Here is a 26964-nt window from a genome sequence, read left to right on the forward strand (position 1 = left end):
CATCTGACCACTGCAGAAAGAGGAACTTGTGACTGGTGATAAGGGAAGAGAGAAGAATCAATCGTACAACAATGACGTCTAACAAAGCTGTAACTCTGTGCAAGAATGATACACTTCATGAAAGGTATCAGACAAATAGATAGATAGATAGATAGATAGATAGATAGATAGATAGATAGATAGATAGATAGATAGATAGATAGATAGATAGATAGATAGATAGATAGATAGATAGATAGATAGATAGATAGATAGATAAATAGATAGATAAATAGATAGATATATGAGTTCATCCTGACTGTGAATGATTTCTCAGCATAGATTTTGGTTTAGCCACAGAGACAAATACTTATGTAACACAGGATGTGACAAAGTGCAGACTCTGCAATATCCCTATTTGCTTCTCTTTTGTTGTACTAAAACTGTTGGGTTCACATACAGTGAAAAATTGCAGGATATCAACTCTTTTGATCTCCTCTGCCAACCTGCTCTTTAGTGCCACCTGCTGCTTTAGTAACAGCACTCACTTTACATTGAGCTCTGAAGTTTCGTGCAAAAAGGGACGAAATTTACAGGGGAAATATTAAAGTTCTGTAGGGCTTTCACACACAATCAGGCACACAATTAAACATTGCTCAAAGCAAAATATGTCACCACCCCATTGCACAACCAATAAGGGGAAGCCTCTAAATGTTTCACACTTCTGCTTCAAATCAACCCTCCTAGTTCCAGCATGAGGACCTCCAGGATACGCCCTGGCTTTTTCATTGGTAATATCAGCTTTTTAAAAATGCTAAATGAGAAAATGACTGAAACAGTTGAACTTGTGTCTAATATATGTTACACATGATATTTGCAGCTCCAGTCCTTTGTCTCCTCTGGCTCACAGAGCATTCAGTGGACTCAGCGCAGCTGTCAGCTCCAGAGAGGGTAACAGGAGCCTATGGAGGATCCGTGATCATTCCGTGTCAGTATGACCAGAAGTTCAGAGAATACACAAAGTACTGGTGCAAAGGGTTGGTGTATGAGCTGTGTAAAATAGTGGTTAAGACCCCAAGGGACAGAAATGGAGACAACAGAAGCTCAATTGTAGACAACAAGGAGGCAGGAGTCTTCACTGTGACTATGACGTCTCTTAATAAGAGTGATGAGGGCATGTACTGGTGTGTCATCTCAAGACATGGGAAGAACAACCGCAAAGGTGTCCGGCTGAAACTCTCTGACACAGGTAAAAGTCATTCAATGTTAAGTGATCTTAGTGTTTGTATATGCTCACACAGGGTATAGCTGAAGGCTAAACCTGGTAATTTAGATTTTAAAAATTCTATTTTTATTAGCTAAGACATGAAAAAAAGAAGAGTATTACACTATAATGTATAGGTGTTTGTCTGCTATTTCAAGTCAAAGCTTCCCCTAAGCATACATCCAACCAGTGATTATAAACTAAGGAATGTTAATTCAAGAGAAAATTACTATAACATCGTTAAATTTATTGTCGTCCACATTTTAACTTAGTCTAAGTTTTAGAAATAGATCAGTTTTCTAAATACTGATATTTTTAAGCTTTCACATCAGTTGAATTTGGAAAACCTGTGCCAAACACAAACTCCCTCCTGCAGGTTCACTGTCGCTTATTATACCTGGTAATTGTTATAACTTGGGTATTGTTCGACAGAAGCACCTGAGAAGCTAATTTAATCCTCAATTTCTCATTCATTTTCCTTGAATATTATTTTTTTCTCTTTTCTGCAGCGACTGCAACAACCACCACTGAAATCTCAACTCCTTTTATTACACACGCAGAAACAAGGTGAGAATATAGATTCATTACCCAACATCGATAAGCAACATTTTGGCAAAAAAAATAACAGCAGTGAATCATTTTAATCCCACGGATGTTTTTTATTATTTTTATTTATTTATTTATTATTTTTAAATCTAGCTGGTGGAGGACTCTACGTTGGATCCTTTTCAGTTTAATGTTGTGTTGTGCAGTAGCAGCACATATCATCACATGGAGGATGAAAACTATGAGGAAAACATCACCACACCACCAATTACAGCATCAGAACTCACAAAACATTTATGATTAAGATTTTAATGCAAAAGTCAATTTCATTTTAGGCTCTGTTAAACTAAACACAACACACTGTAAAGACACCATTGTCTGTTATGCATTGATTTGTTATGCTTTTCAAGCAAAATGTATTATCACTCTGATTGTATCTGCAAGAAGTTACACGACTGTGTCTGCTGATATTTGCTTTCAGAAAACCTACTTTATTAGAGGGTTGGTAAAGCACAATTTATTGCAAAAAAAATCTTACATATGGTTGTATTTTGAAGCGTGTATATTTTTAGTGGAGAAAGCATTTGAAGCCATTAAAGATTGCAGTTTGTTTCTGTTATTCTGCAACCTTCTTAAATACAGTATAGTACATAGGGGATTTCTTTGTTATGATGTTTTTATCGCTGTTTGAGTTCAAAACTGTCTTTTGTGATTTTGTTTTATATTTGACTGTATCTGAAATGTCATAATTATGCATCGATGCTTCGTGGGATTTTCAGACACAAACAGAAGCCCACAGAGTTAAACATTGCACACACTTGAATATGTCACAAAACCACCACATTGCTCAATAAATAAGAGGAAGCCTCTAAATTTTTCACACTTCTGCTTCAAATCAACCCTTCTAGTTCCAGCATGAGGACTTCCAGGATACTCCTTGACTTCTTCAGTGGTAAAATCAGCTCTTTTAAAATGCTAAATGAGACAGTAGAAAGAAAATAATCAAAACTGGCTGTTTGACTTGCATCTCAATGATTATGTTGATATTTGCAGCTCCAGTCCTTTGTCTCCTCTGGCTCACAGAGCATTCAGTGGACTCAGCGCAGCTGTCAGCTCCAGAGAGGGTAACAGGAGCCTATGGAGGATCTGTGATTATTGCGTGCCAGTACGACCAGAAGTTCAGAGAATACACAAAGTACTGGTGCAAAGGGTCGGTGTATGAGCTGTGTAAAATAGTCTTGAAGACCCCCAAGAACAGAAAAAGTGACAACAGAAGCTCAATTGTGGACAACAAGGAGGCAGGAGTCTTCACTGTGACCATGACCTCTTTAAAGAAGAGTGATGAGGGCATGTACTGGTGTGTCATCGCAGACCATGGAAGGAACCCCCACGTTGGTGTCCGGCTGAAACTCTTTGAAACAGGTAGGAGCATCACATGGTCAGGTAAAAAAAATTTACTGCAAAAGTACACATAGCATAGAAGTATAGACTACTTTATGCTTAAGCTAGAAAAATCAAATTGTTGTCAGCTAAGACACAAAACAAGAAATGTATCACCCCTGTTGTCTAAGGTCTTTTCAGACAAGATGACACATTGTTATGTTGAGTTTTACTATTTTATTTTATTGTCCTTTAATACCGCACCACCATGACATGTTCATGCTGGTTCAAATTATTGCCAAAATAATTTGACCTCCCTTCCACAATGTTTTTACAAAAAAGTTAGAATTCTATAGCATTGAAAAATTAGATATTTCATCCAGATATGAAACCTAATTATACATTTTGGCTCCTTGTGATGGCACATCTTGCCCCTTTTCCTTTTCTTATTTTTTCTCTTTAGCAGTGACAACAGCAATGACCACTTCCACTCCTTTTGTTACACATGAAGAAACAAGGTGAGGATACAAAATTGTTTTTTTTTTAACATTGATTATGTGTATTTTGACTAAATATTCAAAAATGCTTATCTTGAAAAAAAAAATCATATACATAATGTGCATAAGAATAATTCTGACCCCACAAATGCTTTGTTTCTTTATCTAGTTTGTGGATGATGCTACGTTGGATCCTTTTTATTATAATGTTGTGTTGCACAGTTGTAACACATATCCTCACATTGAGGACAAAAACTGTGACAAGAACAGTTTTACACCAACAGTTAGGACATCAAAAGTCACAAAACATTTATGGTTGACTGATCAATTGTTTGGAGTCTTCTTCATACAGAGGGTTACAAGTATTTATGTATTTCTGGGTATTCCTCAACATTTTAACTCCCACCATGATCTACAAGAACTATGGGGATGCTCTTAAATCAAACTTTATACACCAGGAGCACCAGGAAGTACTTGGTCTTGAAACAGCTGTTCAAGATTGCAGTTTATTCCTGTTATTCTGCAACCCTGTTACAATACCATTTAACTTTCTCATGATGTTTTCATTGATTCGTTTGGAATTTTGTTGTTGATTTTTTAGTATATTTTAACCACCTTTAACCCTTGTGTATTTAACTAAAACTACTTAATAATGAATAAAATTTATTCATATCTCTGTGACCTGTAATTTTCCTTGTTTTAAGCTCTTATTCAGCCTCTTTGTGAGAATTTTAAGGAGTTATGGCGGTGACGTCACCACTTATGCAGCAGAATCCTTTCGCACCAGCACCTGTCAATCCAACAATGTATACAAAGAAAAATACCTTTCAATGTAAAAGCGGATGTAGGAAGCTTGTGTAGACTTTAATTGATAAGTCGTTTAAATACAACAATCTTGGAAGTAAAAAATGAATAATACTTTGATATCTTTGAATTTTCTTTATTTTCTGGGTTATATGTAATCAGCAGGGGTAACCACCAGTGCCAGGTGTTCCACGCAATAATAGGGACATTTTACTTTGAAAGTCATTTCCGGTAGTATTCCATCTAGCTTGACAGCCGTGGTGGAAGTGGGGCTTGAAGCTGAGCCTCTCTCTGACTGGAGCAAGTTGCAGCTCGCTGGTGCCAACGCCCGGCGAAAAAGACGGCTAACACAAACTAGCTGCGATACGAAGGGATATTGGTACGTTGTTTTTAGTAATTTCTGATGGATTAATGATAAAGGTTCGCATGTTGCGTTTAATATTTGCCCTGCAGGCTGGAACTCGGGCAAAGCAACTTAGCAGGTAGAAGTTAACATCGTAGTGTTAGCCGGCCGGCTGCTAAGCTAACAGACAAGCGAGTGATTGCTAGCAGGATGTTAGCTTAACTTGCTTACCGATACTCAACCAATTTTTATGTTTGTTTATGGTTAAGCTTCAGTTTTGGTATACTGTTTTGTAACGTGGCTTTGACACATTCCCTATTGTATAAACATCCTGTTTGCCAAATGGTTTAACCAGTGAGTAATATTTTTCATTAGCCAACGTTAGCTTATGTACTGTTTGCGATGGGGCGTGACACCAAACTGGCTAATGCGAGAGAAAACACATTTCTTTGACCCCATTGCCTTATTAAATCTACTATTATGGTGTATATTCATGCGCAGTGTTATTAATAAAACAGCAGGAGTTCGGGCTCACTCATTAATAGAATAATTTATGTCGTAATGTGTATGGATTCTCTCAGCAGCCGTCAGAAAGCACAACGATGCAGACTATCAAATGTGTGGTGGTGGGCGATGGAGCAGTGGGTAAAACCTGCCTGTTGATTTCATACACCACCAACAAATTCCCTTCCGAATATGTTCCAACAGTAAGTTCTTCAAGTGATTATCACATTCAAATGTTGTCAGGAACTCAAACAAGACCCCAGAATTGTACTGAATGCTGTTTATCCTTTTGTCACAGGTTTTTGACAACTATGCAGTTACTGTAATGATTGGTGGTGAACCATACACCCTTGGCTTATTTGATACAGCAGGTAAGATTCTCACTTCTGTTCTTTTTGCATAATTTGCATTCAAACTGAATAAAAGTATTGTGTCCTGTATGTCCATAATGTAAGTTTATGTGTTTGTGATGTTTTCTTCACAGGGCAGGAGGATTATGACCGACTACGACCACTAAGCTACCCACAGACTGATGTGTTTTTAGTCTGTTTCTCAGTTGTTTCACCTTCTTCATTTGAGAACGTCAAAGAGAAGGTGAGTGGAAAGTGTGTTTCTGATGGGATCTTGATGTAGCTTATTGTCCTTGGCCAGTTTGCACCTCCACCTGATAGGGATGGAAACAATTTGTTTTGTAAAAATGGTTTAAAAAAAAAAAAAACAAGCCAGGTTAATGCCCTCACAGAGCATTAAATTCAGTTGGGGGTGGAGGGATCACGACCCTGCACTACCTGCACTGTGTATATAGGTTGTTTTTCTTGTCTTCTTAATTTTTATGTTCTTTTTTTCCCCTTATATTTTCAAACTCAAATTACCATATTTTTTTATTTATTTGCATTTTTATACTTTTTTTATAGAAGAACAGTATTTTGATTTTTCTTTATGTCCTTGCATATGTAGGAAATTTACAATAAAAACCTTCGAAAAACTTATTAAATACAGCAACGTAAGATTTTTCATTTTTATCACTCTCTTAGCAGATTACTCATGTGCAGTTCAGATTTGTTGGATGGGGGTTTCCAGAAAGTTCTTTGAACATTTACCTGCTTTGCTTTCATGTTGTAATTTGTAAATTGTTGTGCATGTTGCCAATACTATGGCTCGATTATGGTACGCAGTGAACAATGGTCCAGTTTGTGTAGTGACTGGACATGAATATGGGCCATGGACTTTATTTTCACTTGTTGCTGCCTTGATCATAAGACATGCATTTTTACAGGGTATAATTCAGGTTCTTATGATTATTGGTCTGGATAACAGTAAAAGTCGAGAGGCATACTTGGAATGAGCCACTGTCATCTTTTTTGGTAAATTTGAAAACAGCAGGAGCAATTATTTTATGAGTATAATTTACTTCCTGCTGATATTCAGAATTTCAGAATGCATATCCTGAGGCATTTTACTAAACGCTGGATGAACTTTTAAGAATGACCCAGTCATTTCAGAAATTATAAGAAGATGCTGTTTCAGTGTTTATGAGTCCTCAATATTGTTGATTCCATTGGCTAAATTGAAAAGTACAAAAAATAAATACAAAATTAGATGGGACCAAGCTGTAGTAGTCATATGGATCATTCACACATACTCAGCTGTAAACTTGCACAGATAAAGAGCACATTTTTGGAGTGTTGATTGTTTGGTTTATAAGTTTAGCACTGTCATTAGTTTTGCAAGAATGATCATATCTGACATATTCTTTCTAGCATGTATGCTGATGAATCCTTTTGTTTACATTTCTGAAATTTTTACCAACAGAATTTTGCATTTTACATCCATTCAAGAGGTAGCAGTGATGCCCTTTTCTAGAGAATTATTTCACTCCTTTGTATGGTAGAGGATCAGCAGAGATAAGATGTAGTATTTTGGGTGGGAGTGGGGCAAGCTCAAATATTGACTTGTAATGAAACATCCCATTTTAGAACAATTACATTCTGTTATTTGAATTTGCGTCCATCATTTTCATTCATGTTATCTGACACCTTTGACTTGTCTGCATTTGATTGATTACTGTTTTGTCTTTTTTTTTTTCCTCTAGTGGGTTCCTGAAATAACCCACCACTGTCCCAAGACCCCCTTCCTGTTGGTAGGAACTCAGATTGACCTGCGTGATGACCCCTCCACAGTGGAGAAGCTAGCCAAGAACAAACAGAAGCCAATCACCCCTGAGACAGCAGAGAAGCTCGCTCGTGACCTCAAGGCTGTCAAATATGTTGAGTGCTCAGCTTTAACACAGGTAAGACCTCTTTGTTGGACTTCAGTGTGTGTTTGAGTGTTTCCTAACATTGGTGGAAATACTTTGCCTTGCCTTTTGCTAACAGCACCTGACTAAAAACCTTGTGTGCCTGTCTTTTCCTTCTTCCTCTTTCTGTAGCGGGGACTGAAGAACGTATTTGATGAGGCTATCCTAGCTGCTTTAGAGCCCCCAGAAACTCAAAGAAAGAGAAAGTGCTGTTTGTTCTGATGTCTTCTTGCATCTTGCTTTGCCTCTCGATCATCTGCTGCTTAGTAACTGTAAAGAGATGTCTGTCACTCAAATAACCACAGCACTCTTGAAACTTGGTGCCCATTAACTTTTCCCCTTCTGTTCATGTGTGCTCTTTTATTAACTTGGCCTAACCACAGTATCCAAGCTGCCTGATATGACAAGCGTGCCAATCTTGTTCTTTTTGCTGTCAGGAGGTCTGTGTAATAGTATGAGTTTGTTTTTATACATGAAAGTTCTGTTATCTTGGTATCAAGCTCTAAGCATTAGTTGCATCCTATGAAGCACGAATGAAAAATCCTGTCTTAGACAGTAATACTTATTTTCTACTGCAGCATCAAGGTTTCCCATGGGCTTCTGTCTTTACTCAGACGAGTTGAGTTGATAATGAGGAGAGTCTTGTTAAATGTTATTGAATAAAGACAATTTTGATCTCCCTGCCCATTTTCACAGTATTTTTTCCTGCACTTATTCCTTAAAAATGTTCACTGTATTTTGAGCCCTGTTTTGAATATTCACATTTTATTTCCACAGAAAGGATTAAAGAATGTGTTTGATGAGGCAATACTGGCTGCCCTGGAGCCCCCTGAACCTAAGAAAAGACGTAAATGTGTTCTGCTCTAAGTTCTGCCTCCGCTGTCTCCACACAAGTTTCCAAATCTAGGTTAGCAGTACTGAAGAGGGTTTGCTGCACAAGCACATTCCAATGCGAGTTAAGGTATCATGAACTATTTGCCTTCTGACTGAATTAACAGAAGTACATTTTCAGTGTGTTTAACACCAGTTTGAGATTTAAGTAACATTCGATGCTGTGTGTATTGATTTGATGCCACTTAATGGCCTTACACGATGTAAACACCGATCATTAATAGATCACAAACTGTAGGAAACGTATGAAATAATCAAGTTTACATGTTTTAAGGCAATGTAAAAAGTGCTCTTCGAAACAGTTTTAATATTGGTGTGGAAATAACACCCTCAGACTGCGCTGCTAAACAAACTGGTAATGATAGGACACTGAGGATGCTCTGAGTTAGCTGATAACCGTTTCCTTCAAGTTTGAATTGCACAAGACTTCCACACAAGTGGAATAGCTTGCAATTAAAATAATTCTTCAAAGGACTTAAATATTTGTTTGTACATTTTGTCAAGAAATGTACATTTTTCATATCCTCATATTTACTTTCCATCCCCTCCCAAGTGAAATAAAAGTGAAAATATTTGACAGACTGTATTCTGAGTTGTGCTCCATTTAAAAGTGATTTCACAGAAAGATGTTTGCCCGAGTGCTTTTTTTTAAAGGTCACGTTAGCTGAACTTTGCAGAAGCATCCCTAACCCCCTGCTCAACAACTCTTTTGTAAACTGAACAAACTCATTTTAAATCTAACAAGAATTGCAGTTCTTACAAACAATGTATTCAGATTGAACCCCTGAGAGGATGCTTGAGTGATCCAACTGGCTCTATTTGCTTTTTTCTTATCCATTCTACTATTGTTGGCTTGATTTTGTAAATATAGAAGGAATAACTCCTAACTTATTGACTGAATACAATGTTTGCATACTGGATAACAATATTTCAAGGGGCTGAGGTGACACTGAAATCCAGTTTACCAGGAAAATGTAAAGTGAAGGAGTGTCTTGATTTTTATTCAGTTTGACATCAAAATGTAACTCACATCACAATAAACCAGTATTATGAATAAAAGTAACATTCAATATGTTGTTTTGTCTGAACTTGTCTGTGAACTTGCATACACTTTTCCACAGATGATGTCAAAGAAACAAAACAGAGAACAAATGATCAATTCTTCAGTTATATTTCAACTTGGATTACAGAACAAGTCAAAGCTGACTAAGTGTTGCTGATAGCTTAAATAAACATGTATTACAATTTTTTTCTAACCTCATTGAGGATGTTGTCAGAGATTACATCATGTCATCTCATACATCCACTGAATTTCCCCATTAATTGCTCCACTGTGTAATTGGCTTAAAAGAAACCAAACATCTTGGCTGGACAGGTCCTAAGAGCCTGTTGTGCCAGGTACATTCAAAGTAAATGTTACTTGGGCTTTACACATGAATGACCAATTAATGTACACAACTACTTTAAGGAATATTATTTATTTCAGGAAAAGTGCATTTTAATTTTTTTTTTTTACTAAGGAGTCAAATGTACTGAATTGAAAAACATTTTTGGGATTTTCTCAACAGATTGAACTTTACTTTTAAGAGCCATGATGGCTCAGTGGTACTGAAACAACTAAACCCAAAGCAAAGACGTGTCTTTTAGTCATACAAGAACACACCTTGAACTAATGCACTTTGTTTTCAATAGTAGCAGCATAGTGGAGTCATTCAAATAACTGTTCTTCATCTAAAACTGAGGCTGATACCTAGACTTCCAACTTTCGGCAGTTTCAGTGCTATGTAAATAAACTTTATCATTATTATCACGAGTACTGGCTGACACAAAGTTCCCCTTCTGTTACTAAAGCCAATGGACCCCATTTGTAATGGTATTTTGGATATTAAGTCTAAGAACTTTTTAAAGCTCAACCAGGACAAAACAGGATTTAGTTATTAGTACTGAAGCTCAGAAAAGCAACTGACTGCAAAACGTCATGCACTGGCTCTTAATCCATGTCAAGCAGGTAGCGATCAATTCAGGCCTTAGTTTAGAGCCATGAATTTCATTATGTGAAATTCAAACAACAATGCCAAAGTATGACAATGCAGAGACATTAAGTCATGCTTGTATCACATGCTGTATTGACAACTGTAATGCTCCTCTTTCTGGTCCTCCTAAAAGTGCATTTCATAGCTTCAGCTACTAAGATATTCAGCTGCTAGCTGACAAAGACCAGAGAAAGCCCATGTTACACCAGCTTTAAGGTCTCTGCATTGGCTGCTAGTATCTTACAAGATATTTTCAGTTATTTATTGGGGGCCTCTGAGTGCTTTTAATTGGAGAGGAGTGACTTGCAGAAGAGGTGTCATAGGTCAGATTCAAACCGCCTGCTCAACGGTTGGCCTCATGGGGTGCACAACCTAGGCTTTACCAAGCAGCAACCTTGGATCTTTATGTGACAATGCGGAAGTGCAAAAACCTGCTGTTTCTTGAGTGTCCGCTTGAGGCTGGCTCTGGAAGTACCGGAAGTCACATTCACACCAAGCCAAAAAAGCCATTTTCAAAGCAGAAATTAACCTATTTACAGCCTGGTTCAAAGAACGTCTTCCGTCTGAATCGCTAATTTCACTATTGGTAAACACTGTGGTCATGGTGGGGGGGATTATTTTCTAACTCAGCAGTTTAGAGGATATTAAGATCCTGAGCCTGCCCAATCGGAGGCACAGCTCAGCTCATGGCACTGATGGGTGCCTTATAGCCGTACCCAAAGCCCCCGACACTTCCAATATGGCCTCGATAGCCAATGTGCTTCAAAAATCTGTTTCAGAAACAGATGGGTGATGTTGGGGAGACTATGTCCATTAATTAAATATCCTGCCTGAAGACCTATGAGCTCCAAAGAGTTTCAACATTTTGAAAGCAAACTAAAGACCTACCTCTTTAGTCCATCTTTTTTGACATATTTGTTTTTTGAAAAAGTTCAAATTTTAATCTAGTCAAAAGTGCTTTTTATCTATCATTAACCTTTAAGATTGTTCCAAACTAAGGATTTTTTTTAATTTAATCTTTACTTTATCACTATATTTTAAAATTTATTGTAGATTTTTTTTTTTTACTGATTTAGTCTTTATTATTTCATTTATTGTTTTTATTTGGGTTGTTTTAGTTTCAACTGTAAGTGTTTGTTTTCTCATTAAGATCTTCTATTAACGTTCCTGAATTCATCAGGAACGCTTTTTTTATTTATATCTTGTTGTTTACCTTGCATAAGGACTGGATGGTGAGGACCTTATGTAGGTATGTATGTGCATACTTTATTTTGTTTTATATTCCCCCTATTTACAGCCATGTGTGTTGCTTCACAAATTCAGTCAGATTGATTGATAGATAAATGAAGGTTGAAATATACTGAGGGGTGTGTTGTGACATTTTCCAGCTTTGACCAAATTACACTCTCTGCTTTAACCACGCTGTTTGTTTTTGTCACAAAATAACAGACCTGCATCGACTGACATTTGGGAGGGTCAATTAGTTTCAATATATTAGATTAGTGCAGTGATTGCCCAGTCCTTTTTACCTGGTACCATAGGAGAGGGCCAATACAGACTCTGGAATCAGATCAGTTACATGACAGATGCATTGAAGAGTGAAAAAATATTTTTTTTTCAGTTGTTTCAAAAAGGGGTTAGTAGGATTTGCATACAACAAAGCAGCTTAAAAAAATCATTTTTTCAAACAATTTTTTAGTACTGCAACACAGCTCTATGTCAGCACTCTTAAAGCATCAACAGTGCAATGTTTCTTTCAATTTGAACTCCAGGATTACATTGGGATTGTTAAAACCAATCACATCTAATTGACAAAGTAATTCATATACAAGGTTCAAAGCTGACAAAAAAAACAGTGCTGTAATAGGATCAATAACTGCCGATTACATGAAGAAATTAGACTGTGCAATTCTGCAATTTCAGGCAAAGGCAGCAAGCAGGACTTCAAGGACAATACAAAAGCTATGTGTCCCCTGCTGGACAAACCTCAACACTGCTGTCAGTTACACGAACCCCATACCATCCTGCCCAGAACTGAGTGTCTTTGCCTCCGTGGGTAAAACGAATGAATCTCACTCCTGGGCCATAGTTCCGGAAAACATGAGTCATCTGAAGGACAAACAGTTTCATGTCTTTCATTTATATTTTAGCTAAAAGAAAGTAATGAATGAACAAATGCATCATATTTTGTGAATACCTGACACCATTTCTGATCGTTCCACTGCTCGAAGTAGACAGTATCTGGGGCAAACGTCTGGACAGGTTTCTTTTTCTTGTTCAGCAACTGTACGCAGATCTCATACTCGCTGCCACAATCCCATCGTGGAGCATACCTGTTATACACACATCACAGCACAAACATTTACAGATTTCAGTCACTATGTATATATTCAGATATGTTTTATCACACAGCAAACACTACGCCTATGTGAGAGTCCACAGCAAAATAGGATCCAAAAGCAGAATTGTGACTGACTCAAACTGACATCAATTTAAAACTAAAACTGTCGAGAGCACATCGAGTTTTCTTCTCACCAATCAGATATCTTGATGTCTGGCTGGAAGTGATCCATAAATGATGGGTTGTAACCCTCCATTTCCAAATCAATCAGCTGCAACTTTCTGCAAAATCTGTAGAAAACAGAACAGCAACAGAAAGGCTGTCAGATAAAGAATGATGGATTGTAGCATGTAGTATCAAATCAATGCTATATGTTTCTGGAGCACAGATGGTGAATACTCACCCATAGGATGTAATAAAGTTCTTATGGACAGCGTCATTTGGATGGGGCTTCATTACTTCTTCTACTTTCCATTTATCACCACCATTTGCAGTTATTTGCCAATTCGTCATTCCATCTATGAAAAAAGAGATCCATATAAGGAAATTATTTCTCGACAAAACATAATCTTAACACAATATAATGCTTGGTAGTTTTAAAGCTTTTTACGCTCAGCTCTTGGGTTCTTTAGAAGGTTTCTCCTCTTCTTGCACAAAAAGTAATACAACCTCCAGTCTTTGGGGGATTTGGAAGCATCACGCATGAGGTATCCTTCTCTTCTACACCTCTCTTTCCATAGAGATTCACTGTCAGCCACTTCTTTCCACTGATGGCTCACTAACTGACACACACAAACCACCTCGTGTGGAGGAAGATTCAGGAAGATCTCCTCTAAGATATCCAGGGGTACGGAGAACATCTGTAAAGTAGAGTCAAGGCAGAGGTTAGCTAAAAATTTGATGTTTGACGCTGTGAGGACCACACAGAAAAGTTAGTGTTTTTCCAAAATAAAGAGTCTGTATACCATGAGCACTATTTCTCATTGTCATAAAGGACACGACTTCTGCCATGGTGTGCATTTGTCTTGGATTGAATGGAGATCAGATAGTTTTCTTAACACTACTTTTCTTTGTTCAATGCAACTTTTCACAGGAAACAAGAAGACGAGGTAAGGTGTTCATTTTATTACATAGTGCTTTTGTTCTGAAATATTACAATAAGCAAACTTTGTAAACTCAGCTTGTTACGTAGATTAGTGTACAGAAGGCGAGCAGACCATTCAGTGTCATGCCTGGCATACATAACAGGATTTTAAAAATGTTAGATTCTGGTATCAAGTTGTATCACACACATAAAAATAATCATTAAAGATTATCTTCCTTTAAATCTGAAAAATGGCATCTAGAAAAAACTTTTTTTTCTTGTGGTGCTATATATAAATGTGTGTGTGTGTGTGTGTGTGTGTGTGTGTGTGTGTAATTTTTTAATCCTCATTCAAAACTGAAAGTGAAACAAAATGGAGCTGCTTTCCTAAGTTCGCCAATACATCATAAGATAAACACTTACTATTATCACATTTCAAATCAGAGTTCATATATCACACCGGACGCAAGGCTGTACACTAAATTTCATGTAGTGGTTGACAAGTGGAAAGTTATTATTTACTCTCCGCATGTTAATTAACCTGAATTTCGAAAGTTATGTGGCTACAGACATGTTATACAGCCACTTACATCTTCATGTTGCAGTGACGTCGAAGGTCCCGGCGTCTCAGTTCGCCTCATGTCTGAATCGGAGCTGTTTGCTGCACCCATAGCAGAAGCTTTCCTCTTCATGCCTGGGAAAGACCCAGGCTCGAGGTTACTTTACAGGCAGTCCAGCCAAATGCACTCAGTCTCTTCACACCTCAGCGATCACACACGTGTATCATTTTGTAGTAAATGAATCTACAGTATAATATTTTCGACGAAAGATGTTTCAATAATGGTAAAACAAAACACGGAAGTACAACACGAGAAAGAGACACGATTCAAAGAAGCGTCACCAACTGTAATCTTTAACACTAACAGATTAGCATTGATTTTTCTACAATAACATGCAACCTTGTTTTGTTTTTGCTCTCTAAAAAGTCGAAAGGCCACACATACTTCCTCAAACACATTCTTAGGAGTTGCGTCACTGTCTTTCCCGTCATAAACGTAAGAGGCGGGGCGGAGTCATCCGTTGATGTATGGAAGACCAAAGCGGCCATAACTCGCCTGCGCATTTCTATCGATGAAAATAGAAAACAAAAAAAAGAAGTCTGTAGCGAAAATTATGAGAGAAATTGCTATAGTATAAAAGAAGAAATTTAGAATCTCTCTCTTTGAAAAAAAAAGTTTTTAATTTTACTGTTAAATGTTCACAGTGTAACATATATAGATATAGTATCAGATGTTTTCATTTTCCATTTAAAAAATGAGCAGAAAAAGAACCGGATGCCCTGTTTAAGATTACGAAAAACAACAACAGGCAAGCAAAAAGAGATAAACATAAAGGGCAATTGAAATCGAGAAGACAAAGACAAAAACAAAATCACCTACATTAAATTTAACCTTCCCACCCATATAGCATTTATGTTTAGCAAAATATTTTTTAATACTGTTATCATTTTTTATGCAACATTATTTTTTCTATGGTACCACAGATGTAATGTGAAGTTATATAAGGGTTAACAGAAGGACTGACACGAGCAAAGTTTATGGCCAGTTCATGAAAAGTCTTGTTCATCTGGCTTTTCAAAATCAGGGGGAAGTTTTTTAAAGAAAAAAAATGAAGGGTTACTTTTTGAACTCAAAATTTTTATCACAACCTCTTAGAGTAAACTAAATTTCTTCAAGTCTCATGAAAAACATCAGGTTCTAGAACAAGATAGTCCAGATGGTGGGACTGGTTGATTTCCAGCCAAAAAGCATTTTCCAACATGCCACAAGGTCAGTAAAGCCAATGATACCTTTTTCTTTACCACCATACCTGCTAAGTTGGGTTGGAATTTTTGGTTCTTTTTAGTGAGCCAGGTCATTTGCTCAGCTCAGTCATATAGTTAGTTATTAGTCAGGTCGTTGGTCCCATAACAACACATCATTATGTTCCATGTCTGACATTAAAAGTTAGTCAAATTTGATGATTGGGTCTGTTTTGACAGCTTGCACAAAATATGTGTGCAGTAAAAAAGCAACAGCATTTTCACTTTTCAGGAGTTCCAGTTTGGTTGCTTTCACTTTCATTTCATGCATAGGTCTGTGGTGACTCACACACTGCTCTTTCTGCTTTTGAGATGGTTGTCTGCTGACATCAATCTGATTGGCTGCATTTGTATGCAGGGCTCAAAATTAACACCAACTCACAACTTCAGAGAAGTTCTGTCCCCAGCTTCTCTGCTGTCTGTATGTCTTAAATAAATATTACTGTATCTGAGCAGTTAGTTTTCAAACTTTCTGTACTCTATAGTTTTCAGACTTGAAGAAATCAGTGGCTGTTAACCAGGGAAAAATTCCTTGATGATACCAAGGGAGGTGTATTAATAGCTGGGCTGTAACAATCTGAGACAAATAAAGAAAACACCCTACAAGCAACATAAGAGAGACTGACTTTAATAATATGGCAAAATAAACAGGTGCATTCATGTCTTCAATCACATAGGCACTGCAGTTTGTGTACAATACAGTACATAGAACTTGATTATAAATTACAAGCGATACCAAAAATAAATGGATACTGAGGAGGAGGCAAAAGACCCAGGGAATAAGTTGTAACCACTGATAATGGCGTCACATTATAATTTCCAGCAGGCCACAACAGTTGTCCATAGATACCCAAGTATGACCGATGCAGTCTGAGATGTTTGCACCCTGCTCTGCATATTTCAATGAGTAGAAAGACAAAAGTTAAATGCACATTTTTTGAGTGACAAACTTCAATCCACATCGTATCTAAAACAGGCTTCTCCCTCTTGTGTCACATAGCTGAGGTGAGTCTTTTTTTGGTCAGCGAGGTGTCCCTTATGTGTCGGCGTCAATCCTGTGAGCTGTGTAGTAAAAGCAAGGGAAAAGGAGTCAGAATGGAAACATACAGAAACTCAGTGCAGCTTAAACAGTCTTAGATAGGTTGCATGAAAGGCTTAGGGTTTTAGGCAAATTCCCTCTGCGGTCCAAGATCAGTAACACAGCCAGGTTAGGCAGTTCAAATAAGTGTATGATCTACTAAAACCTGTGCTTAAGCAGCTGAATGTCAACTCCACAGATTTGAGGGTCATGTGCTGTAAACTTCAAGAGACTTACATTGCTTTGGTATCCTGAGTGGTTCTGTGTCTCCTGACAGGACTTGATGCATGACTCCTCGGAACTGATATAGCACCTTCAGGCTCTTCTCCTCCCCAACACAGGGGTCATAGAAGCCAGGGAGTCCCGACTGGGGAGGCAACACAAGGTAAGATGAGGATGTACATTTTTAACACTGAGGTTGTTAGTGTACTATTTTTAAATGCCTCAAAAGTCAAGAAAACACTTGTTACAGCAAAATTAAAGTCAAATTACATTTCTAGGAACATGCTTAAGCTTGCCTAACACAGGGTTGTATCTTTTGGTGTTTGTCATTTCACACCAGTCTTAATGTTATTGGCATCACACAAAGAGCTGGATCTATGACACACAACTCAATAACAAGGGGCTATTTTTTTTTCTTTTAGCAGAATCTGTAAAGATGGTTCACAGATGTTTCAGTGTAAAGTGTGACCCTGTTAACTGGTAATTGTCAGCCAACAATCAATTGAAAATTTGGTTGAAGGTCAACAGTGTGGTAGCTCTAAACTCCAAAACACCAGTTGCTCCATAATGTTTGTGGTTGGTTGTCAGGATTCAGCAGAGCTTGTTTTTACTGTGTAGTGGCATTTCTGACAACCAACCACATTTCATTTAAGAAAAAAGGCTTACTTTTCTGAATGAATACCTGTTTCAATTACCAAACTGCATATTCATCTTTATGATGATGTGGGTTGTAAAGGGGTCTACTGTACTGAACTGGCAGAAGTTTAGATGAAGGGGATTTCTTTGGGACTCTAGAGCTAACTGTTAAGCATCTACATGGTGTTGTGGGATTTTATTAATAAAACATGATGAAGGGAGGAGCAAACTTGATGACTCCAGTTGGATCCCGGGTTTCACTGTTTACCTGTCTTATTTATTCCAGGTGGTGAGAGACATGAGGAGCTGTGTGGGCTACTAAACCTATTCGTCCTGGGTTTTATTCAGAGAGCGCTTATCCTTCTTATTAAGCATTGCTTTGACTAGTTTTCTCTCAAATATGCAAATTCCACTTAGAAAAGGTCTCGGATGGATTGTAAATAAATCTGGTGGTGTAAAATCGCAAAGTAGAGTTCTTTAACTCACCTTTGTGGCCTCAGTGAGGATGAGTTTTGAGTCTTTCACCAGACACTGTAGTGGCACTGTCACATCGATGACCTTTGCCCTCTCGTGTTTTCGACTGTTGTCTGTCACAAACTTGCCGTACCAGGCGTTGAGGATGATGAGACCTGGTTAACGAATCACATTCACAGATGACGACATGATAAAGTCTAAAACAGACCCCAACTTTAAACACAGAATAATCTGATTTTGTTTGCCAGACATTGTCACTACTGTTTTCTTTGCAGTGCCAGCCTTATTACCGGTTTCTGGGGCTTGTTTGTGAAAATATTTTTGAAAATATACAACAACAAGACAATTAGCTTTAATTGAAAGCTGCATAAACAAAACCATTTACATGAGCGTTTTATGGAGTGAATAAAAGACAGCAGCTGTGTGTCTGTCATTACACGAACGGACACACTGCTATTAATCCTTACTTTAGCAGAGCAAAGTCGAGAGGACCTCTGATGATACTAAAAATCAAAGCAGCCTCTACAGTGACAGGTGTCATAAGCCAATTATCACTTGAAAAACTTCCCCATGTGAAAATTATACTGTCTGCTGAGAGCCTTTTGTTAGTGCACTTATCAGAAGCAGACTAAAAAGCACCAATTATCACTCGTGGAAACAGAGGCTGGAGAGTTATTAAAAAATCCAGTGAACTGCACTTCCCTTTTCAATTTTAACCCTGTTTAATAAAAGCTGCCCATATCTCCACAAAATCACTCAAGATAATATCAGTGTCTGCAAAGGATGTCTCCTTATACAGCTCCAGAAAATCACTAAAACTGCAGCTTTCATTTGGGATATTATGTTGTACAGACGAGTAATTCAGCAGCAGAGACTTCTACAGCAGCTTTATCTGCTTTACACGGGGAATAGTTTTGTTTCATATCGTTCAGAACTGGCCCTGGATCTTCACAGCTAGCGACGTTCATGCCAGCACTGACGTATTCCAACTCAAATATTACATAAACAGAATAATTAAAAAGCTCACAGCCTGCTTGTATAAAATATCTCCCTGCTCAAGGCTGAGATCTTACCCATTCTAGACTCCTCAGCTTCAATGATCCTGCGCACAGACTCCTGCATGAGCAAAACCTTTTGAAGGAAGGACACAAACATTAGATTATTTTACTTCATTTGATCAGATTTCACTAAGACTTTGCTTCCGATCTCACTCTTTCCATCCAGCTGTTTTGGGACTGCTGATATTTCTCTAGTCACCTGTGATACCTGCATCTCTTAACACAACCTAGAATTGGCACCACAGGTACATGTAAGCCTGTAAAACACTCACAGCAGCCTCCGCCTCCTGCTTCTTCTTGGCTATATTAGAGGCCGAGCTCTCTCGCTGTTTCTCCAAGTCCCTGTTGAGTTCCGAGATAAATGGAGATATAAAATGAGCTCATAAAAAAAATCCAGCCATAATAATACGTGCTGTGCTTTTTCTAATAACACTTCTTGCATGATACCACCAAGTTAAAGTGAAGGTTTTCTTACTGTTCCTTCTGTGCCCGCACATAGGGCCGGATAATGAGCTGCTGGATGGCGAGGTAGAAAACCAGTGGTCCGACTGTGGCGTAGAAAACAGCACTTGGGAGGAGCTGGTCGGTCAGGTGAATGGGAAAGAAATACGTCTGGCTGGCTCTGTTGAGTCTGAAGATAAATGGATAGAAAACAGTGTATTATTGGCTGATAATTTGGTAATGTGAAAATACTGAGGTCACATTAAAAAAAAAAAAACTCTCAGCTTCATAACACACACATGACCACAAAGTGAGTGCTAATCAAGAAACTCATTATCTGACAGAGATGTATGCCTCCAGAGATGATGGTTAACTTTCCTCACATTCATGTGTAACCAGAAGGAAGAGAGGTGGAAAACAACTTCAAGAAAAGACTTTGTTTACTGAATGCTAAATGGATTGTTTACAATCCAATCAGTTCATTACAGAGTGTGGGTTGTTTGTTTCTGGTGAGTCTTAGTTTCACAGAATAATAGGTTACACAGAGGCTTCATTCTGGCTTAGCTGTGCGTTATGGCCTTCTTATGATCGACTTGCAGTTAACAGATCTTAATTAGTCAAAAGTTAAAAACTCAACTATGTCAGTTCTTTTGGAGAGGAAAGGAAAAATCTTTTGGAATGCTTGTTCTTTGAACAGATGCTGGGTCAATATTTAGGGAATTTTGAGCGCTTCCCTTTATTTACATTATGACATTATACATTTTGTGGTACATTCCTTTGAGTCACCATTGTCTTTTCCCAGCATAAAACCCTTTACATCATATCAAATCTAAATCAGTTACTTGGTACTGTTTTGGATAAACTCTGTTATGTTATGTGGAATAAAGCAGTTTAATATCACTTCTGATGCAAATATCAGCTGTGCTGTAAAATCTATATCAAAACCTGAACTCTTTCTCACTGGCAAAGATGTGTAATAAATATGTATATCAAAATGTAACATGCATGGAAAAACATGTCATTTCATCAAATGCAGAAAGATATTATGATATCTGCATACTATTGGCCATCAAGCAACTTTCTCTTTAATTATCAGCATTGCCTGTTGAAAAAATGGTATCGACCACCAGTTGAATCATTTTGTCTGTGCTTCAGGAAGTCTTTAAATCCAAACTTCTATTGTATTACAGCAGGTGTCTTTCAGTCTGATTTTCTTCTCTATACCCAACAGTTTCTGACAAACACCAAAGAATTTGAAAATGTATTAAAAATAATAACAGAACCAATCAAATTTCTGGATTATATGATCCCAAGTCTTAGTTGCATGAATTGAGCCCCGGTGTTATTTTCACTCTTTGAACCTTATGATACTGCTAAGGGTCAAACTCACCCTGGACTTTTGAGGGGTTTTAAAGCAAAAAGAATTTTTAAAACAACTACTCATTGTCTTGACATTGTTTATCTCTCAATTTAATACAATACAGACAATATTTGTGATTAATTTTATTAAGACATTTTAATTCATATTTGCTTACAGGTTTTTAGTTTTTGTGAAAAAAAACCAAACAACTAAGACACACTTTAGTGTCATAAATCTAGTGGTGTGGACGGTAGCTGATGCGATTGGTCAATGCTTCTTAAACTACTAACAGAAACCAGAGCACTGGGGTGACAAGTTTTTGGTGACCCAGATTCAAATCCAACCAAACACACCTTTCCTGCACATCTTTCCCCACCCTCTTTCCCAGTTATAGTAAAATAAGAAATCTGAGTGCTTGTTATTTCAAAACCTGTCTTGAACAGATTATACATTTTTATGAACAGTCTCTTAGAGGAGAAGAAATAATAGCTTCATTTTTTCTTTTGCAATAAATTTCTGCAACAGCTTTTTTACAGTGAAGAAGAAAGTTTATCTACATGCTGGAATGTTTACCTGCCACATCCCCATCCTATCCCGTGTTTGCACCCTCAAATGTGCCCCCCCAAACCCTGTGTAACTTTTCTAAAAAGTATTTGTCAGTCTACATGATGTTAGGCTTTGATTCTATTGGGAAACTGTGTTGGGAAAACCCACTTGTACCTTGAAAAAGCAGAAAACTGGAGCAACGAGTACAACTTACTTGATCTTGAGGGAGACACCTTGGGGTACTCCCACGCTGACGGTGGCTCCCAGGACGCTGTGCCGACTGATCTTCCTCTCTGCACCGTACTCTACCACAGTCCCAAAGAAACCTGATCTTTAGCAGAAATGACAAAGTCAATACACCACCACCTGCAGACAAAGTTTACCTGAATTTGATCTGTCTGTTAAGATGTCACATAAAAAACGCTGGAGACAAATCAATCCAATGTTTTAGCTCCAGCAGGAGCTTTAAAATACATTTACCATTATATTCTCGGAATAAGACATATTTTATTCCGACATACTTTACTGAGCCCTTTATCTTTGTCTGGTCTTCATCCTGGAACTTATACTGGTAGCTCATCATCACAAAAGTCTGAGGAATGCCAAGCTGTAGAAAAGTAAAGTAAAAGATTATTTTGGCACAGCTCTGACAAGCAATGGTTGATTTAACACTCTCTACAGTCTAACACAGGATTTATAAATAACTCCTGGCTGCTAACCTGCATTGCGAAGGTGAAATGGCTGCTCTTGGTGTCTCTGACTATGCTGGTGTTCATAGAGGACTGGACCCCCCATCGCCACTGTAGATAACCCATAGTGTTCTTGTCTAAGTGACGGGCCAGTACTGTCGTAAACCCTGGACGTATGCCTCTGGATGAAAACTGGAGCCCACACTGAGCTGTAACAAAGCTGTGGGGAAAAGAAATAATTGACTGTCACTGAAATGTTCAAAGTGTAGTGAAAAAACAAGAGATGTTTTAGTTCTTTCTGTGCTTTAACACTTACAAGCGTGGCGTTAAGTTTCGGAATATCTTCATTCCTAATAGAGGTCCATGAGTGTCTCCAGCACCAAGCTCAATCTGTGGAAACAAACAACACAACTGTTTTTTAATGCCTCTGCAATTCATAGTGCAGGCAGCGAAAAAAACAAGAGAACAAGGCTGCAAACAGAGCAAATGTCAATAAGCACATGCACAGCTGGAAGTTGCACTGCAGCTTGGATATAGCCTTTATCATGGAATTAAGCCGTTCTGCAGACAGAAGTTTTCCTTCTTCCTGATACTTTTGAAAGTTTTAAAAGCTTAAGATTCAAAACTGCAGTGATTATATATCAATGCATGTATTTTAAATCCAGACACATCAGAGCTCTGTCACCAGGAAATCAAGCAATCTCGCATGTGACTGTTTTTCTTCTTTGTGTAGTTTTCAGAGTTTTGACAGTAAGTAGACTTTTTTTTTTTTACCTTATTCTATTCTTTTGCTGATTTTAATAACCTATTACTATTTTACTTCCAACTGCTGTGACTGTGTAATGAGCAACAGTAAAACTATATTTCCTCCTGAGATTAAGTATTTCTGATTCTAAAACTAAATTATTTTAATAGATCTTTAAAAGTTTTACAATTCTTTTAAATGCTTGTACCGTTGTTATTCTCAGTTATAAGTATGTGAATTGATTGCAAACTTTGCAGTAAAGATCATATGACTTCAAAAGTCTAAAACAGTCTAAAACTTGAGATTGCTTGATTTTCCTGTTACAGCTGAGACCCAAGCTGAAGTCCAACATCCAACTGTGCAAGTGTTTATAGCTGTCTGCTGTTTCTGCAGCTGTTTAAAGTGTTAACACATGAAGGGACTGTGTGCAGTGGGATCACAGCATACCTCTCCCCACCCCTTAGCTGAGGTGACTCTTCTCATGGACAAGTTTATTGAGCCCCCTCCGTTTCCGTTGTGGGTTGACAAGGAGCCAGACAGTATGGCTGTGTCTTTTGTGGTTAGGGGAGCCTAAAGCAGAACAAATAACACAGCGCCTTTAATATAAATAAGACACAAATTATTTCATCAAAACATTCAAATTTTAATGTAACTAATCTTTCCATGTAAACAAAACTCATTTAGACTTTAGTAGAAGCCATCACCTCTATGGATTGTGATATGTGCATCTTGTTGATTTCCACATGTGGGACTCCACCTCCTGGCATGTCCTCATAGTCCTCCTCATATCTGTCGAAAAGGTCTGTGGCATCGATTCCCACACTGATCGTTCCCTGAAAACAAAAACAACCAAAAAATCAGGTTCAGGGATTTTGCACAAGACAACCTCAGGTTACAGTCTGTTCCACATGAGGCTTGTTTTCTTCCATACCTTAGGGTTGGTCCTTTGCTGAAGCCGTCTCTCCTCTCGCTCGTTCTGAAGACGCTCATACTCTTCACGGATTTCTGCGGGGGTTCTTTTTCTTTCCACCACCTGGAGAAAGGGGATATGGTTTGAATATGAAGCAATAAGCTGGCTACTTTATAGACAAAGTGTCACAGTAAAACAAAAAAATCACCAGATTTTCACACTCACTGATGTTATTTTTGTGAGGACATTTCTTTCTAGGGTTGTAGCATCTAGCATAGTTAGTCAACGATACTGAGCACAAACTTCTATTCAGTGTCTTTTCATGTTAGTCTCTCAAAATTTGCTTTTGCTCACTGCAAGCATTCTTTAAGGACATCATCTGTACAACATGAAACAGTGTTTCTCCTATCATTATATGGGAGCCCCACCCCAGAAGTCAAGTTAATTTTACTTTCCATAAAGCTCCAGATCACAGCAGAAGCAATTTAACAGACTCATCTCATTTACATGATGGGACATCATTTGTTCATACATCATCGCATTCACATTTCTCCTTGTGCTCTCTTTCAACCCAACGCAGACACACAAACATGTGCACGCATACACACACAAACACAAAGTGAAGCACACTCCGTGTATCAGAAAGACAACTGGGAAAACCACCAAAAGAAACGTCTCCCAGCGCAGCAAGTATAGCAAGGGTTTTTAAAGCCTGTTTTGATTGTAATAGTTTAGAACCCAACAGACTTACCTCCCATCCCTCCACGTCAAGACCTCGCTTGCCATAGATATCATAGATAGCTCGTGCCTGGGGGTCACTAAGCACTACAAAGACAATGACAACAAGTAGAGTCAGATATCAGAATTGTTTGGGTTTTTTGTGTGTAGCTTTAGAGTGAATTTGCTGAACAATGAAGTCAAAGCTTTTTACTATACCTTCATAAGCTTCGTGCACAAGGTTGAAAAGCTGTTCTGCTTGTCGTTTAAGGTCAGGGTCCCTGTGTTTGTCTGGATGGTACAGCATGCACAGTCGCCTGTATGCTGCTTTCAGCTCATCATGTGTTGCCTATTTCATGGAATCAAAATTAAGAAACTGTGAGGAAATTAGGGAATAACACAATGGACAAACAAAATACAACATAATCTAGATACAGTTTATCTCTCAGAACACCAATGTTACAACATGATCATTTTATTAGTTTTATTTTTATACACAGATATAATCACATGCAGCAGGTCTTCATGCAGCCTGACTCCAGATGCTAGTAGTGCGGAATGTACTGCCAACACGTAACACAACAAGCATCATTTTTGCAAATGCAAAAGGCATATTATGATATCGAATATTACATTCATTATACGATCAAACTTTATTAGGCTTGGCTTTACTTAATTTTTTTTATTAAGTCCGTCATAAAATAAAATCATCTTTCGTCCTGCAGCTGAATATTGTGAAGTTTTAAATGTAGCATATGCGAACGCTCTGGAGGACAGTATGTTCTCCTAACATGAATCCACTTAAGTTTCCTAAAATCTCGTTTGCTTTAACGTTGAAATAATGAATAAAGACCGTACGAGCCTTGTTCGAGAACCTTCCGGTAATCGAATTAAATGATTTATGATGCAACACAACAGTAAAGTTGTAGCCTCGGCTAGTTAGCAGGTCTGCATACTTCAGTTGATAACCAATAAACTGTAAGTCAGTGTCAGTTTAATCAAATTAACGTAAGCTCCCGGGTTATCGCGATGACAAGAGCATCTCTATCCCCCACGTTCACCTCCAAATTCCTGATAGTAAAGTCTTCACCCAACAACCTGTTGACCTAAAAGTATTCAGCTTAAGAGTCACGGCACAGAAATCAATGTCAATGGTCACACGCTAGCCATGTAGCTAACGTTACATGGGATAAGACGAGTAACCGTTACGTATCATAAATAGAAAGTTCACACGGTAACTCCTGAATGCACCCGTACAAACTTGAATACAGAAGAAAACTGGATAGTTTACCTCTCTTCTGACATTTAGCAAAGAATAATAATCATCATTTAGGATCTCATCATCGTCCAAGGAAGACGCCATGTTTACACCCGGTCATGTCTTCTTCGTGTCATTTACGGCACTCTTACGTCTATGCGCACTCGGTCGTCCTCTTGTGGCTGGGATGAACGACTGCACAACTTCTGCATCCTTTAGCATTTGGTTGTGCTTTTGATTTCTAGAGTCACTGTGAGGACTTTCTGAGTAATCTTGATATAGTCTCACTTAATATATTTTCCTAACCATAACCCACGACTTGAAATGAGATTATCAGCGCCAAAATCAGTCTTTCCTAAATGCTATTTCTCTGTATCTGTGAAACATCTAGCCAATACATCCATTAGAAGAGTAGAAGAAAGTGTGATAAAACACAGGTTAGCCTGTTTGTCATAATGTTCATTCCAACCCACACTGTAGTGGTCTGTTCAGACTTGAGAGTCTATCAATAAAATGAAGAGTAAGGTTACGTTTGTTCTGCTTGATGGGGTTGAAGTTGGCAGATCAGCACTGGTGGGACATACTGAAGATTCACAAATGTTACAAGTTACATGATGCATGTCTCAGAGCTCCGGTCTGTCAAACAGTCTACTCACCTTCTCTATACTAAACTACACTAACACAATAAGTGCACAAATTTGGCTTGTTGTCACGTTTCAGACAGTGTTACTGCTAATATATACATAACCTTGCCTCTTTGGATCTTGTGAAAAGTTGTCACGAACAAATAAAAGTAGTGTTAAAGAGAAGATCCATGCTTCATTCATTTGCTCCCAAAACAAATGCATGCTTTGGTAAGAGAGTCACCTTTAACAAAGTGAATGATAGTGCTCATAGGAAATGAAGTTTTTATTATAAAAACCTTCAGCTTTTTCAGATAGTCCTCACAGCACCTTTAAACTTTAAAAGTTTATGAATCTGAATCATTTTGAAGCTTTTGTGAGGAC

At 37.9% G+C, this 26964-nt stretch overlaps 5 protein-coding genes across 7 annotated transcripts; 3 read left to right on the forward strand and 2 right to left on the reverse strand.

Annotated features, from left to right (window-relative positions):
• Nucleotides 1-733: 733 nt before the first annotated feature.
• LOC141799607 (CMRF35-like molecule 1) lies at nucleotides 734-2109 on the forward strand. Its single transcript, XM_074681897.1, has 4 exons — nucleotides 734-770; nucleotides 860-1228; nucleotides 1753-1810; nucleotides 1943-2109. The coding sequence occupies exons 1-4, from the start codon at nucleotides 734-736 to the stop codon at nucleotides 2091-2093; spliced, it is 615 nt and encodes a 204-aa protein (XP_074537998.1). The 3' UTR covers nucleotides 2094-2109.
• Nucleotides 2110-2658: 549 nt separating this feature from the next.
• LOC141799606 (CMRF35-like molecule 3) lies at nucleotides 2659-4282 on the forward strand. Its single transcript, XM_074681896.1, has 4 exons — nucleotides 2659-2741; nucleotides 2873-3211; nucleotides 3633-3687; nucleotides 3836-4282. Exons 1-4 carry the CDS (start codon nucleotides 2705-2707, stop codon nucleotides 3984-3986), a joined length of 582 nt encoding a protein of 193 aa, XP_074537997.1. The 5' UTR covers nucleotides 2659-2704; the 3' UTR covers nucleotides 3987-4282.
• Nucleotides 4283-4712: 430 nt separating this feature from the next.
• Nucleotides 4713-9563, forward strand: LOC141798805 (cell division control protein 42 homolog). Of its 3 annotated transcripts, none has more exons than XM_074680658.1 (6): nucleotides 4713-4849; nucleotides 5395-5520; nucleotides 5616-5688; nucleotides 5802-5911; nucleotides 7410-7607; nucleotides 7746-9563. In XM_074680658.1, the coding sequence occupies exons 2-6, from the start codon at nucleotides 5416-5418 to the stop codon at nucleotides 7833-7835; spliced, it is 576 nt and encodes a 191-aa protein (XP_074536759.1). In that variant the 5' UTR covers nucleotides 4713-4849; nucleotides 5395-5415; the 3' UTR covers nucleotides 7836-9563. The 3 variants fall into 3 exon arrangements, with proteins under 3 accessions (XP_074536759.1, XP_074536761.1, XP_074536760.1); XM_074680660.1 differs by having other exon boundaries at nucleotides 8391-9563; XM_074680659.1 differs by having other exon boundaries at nucleotides 5398-5520.
• Nucleotides 9564-10000: 437 nt separating this feature from the next.
• LOC141798803 (F-box only protein 44-like) lies at nucleotides 10001-15022 on the reverse strand. The gene is made up of 7 exons (XM_074680657.1): nucleotides 14967-15022; nucleotides 14553-14656; nucleotides 13489-13738; nucleotides 13282-13396; nucleotides 13073-13168; nucleotides 12735-12870; nucleotides 10001-12646 (listed from the first exon to the last, which is right to left on the reverse strand). Exons 2-7 carry the CDS (start codon nucleotides 14652-14654, stop codon nucleotides 12500-12502), a joined length of 846 nt encoding a protein of 281 aa, XP_074536758.1. The 5' UTR covers nucleotides 14655-14656; nucleotides 14967-15022; the 3' UTR covers nucleotides 10001-12499.
• Nucleotides 15023-16427: 1405 nt separating this feature from the next.
• Nucleotides 16428-26140, reverse strand: dnajc11a (DnaJ (Hsp40) homolog, subfamily C, member 11a). Its single transcript, XM_074681494.1, has 16 exons — nucleotides 25991-26140; nucleotides 24919-25048; nucleotides 24734-24807; nucleotides 24004-24105; nucleotides 23777-23905; nucleotides 23520-23642; nucleotides 22644-22717; nucleotides 22358-22547; nucleotides 22160-22245; nucleotides 21853-21969; nucleotides 19767-19922; nucleotides 19564-19633; nucleotides 19307-19364; nucleotides 18246-18388; nucleotides 17139-17268; nucleotides 16428-16885 (listed from the first exon to the last, which is right to left on the reverse strand). The coding sequence occupies exons 1-16, from the start codon at nucleotides 26060-26062 to the stop codon at nucleotides 16860-16862; spliced, it is 1680 nt and encodes a 559-aa protein (XP_074537595.1). The 5' UTR covers nucleotides 26063-26140; the 3' UTR covers nucleotides 16428-16859.
• Nucleotides 26141-26964: the final 824 nt, after the last annotated feature.

The sequence above is a fragment of the Halichoeres trimaculatus genome, unplaced genomic scaffold, assembly GCF_033239565.1.
Source record: "Halichoeres trimaculatus isolate MK-OKI-2021-1 unplaced genomic scaffold, fHalTri1.1 fHalTri1_scaffold_11, whole genome shotgun sequence".
NCBI lineage: Eukaryota > Metazoa > Chordata > Actinopteri > Labriformes > Labridae > Halichoeres > Halichoeres trimaculatus.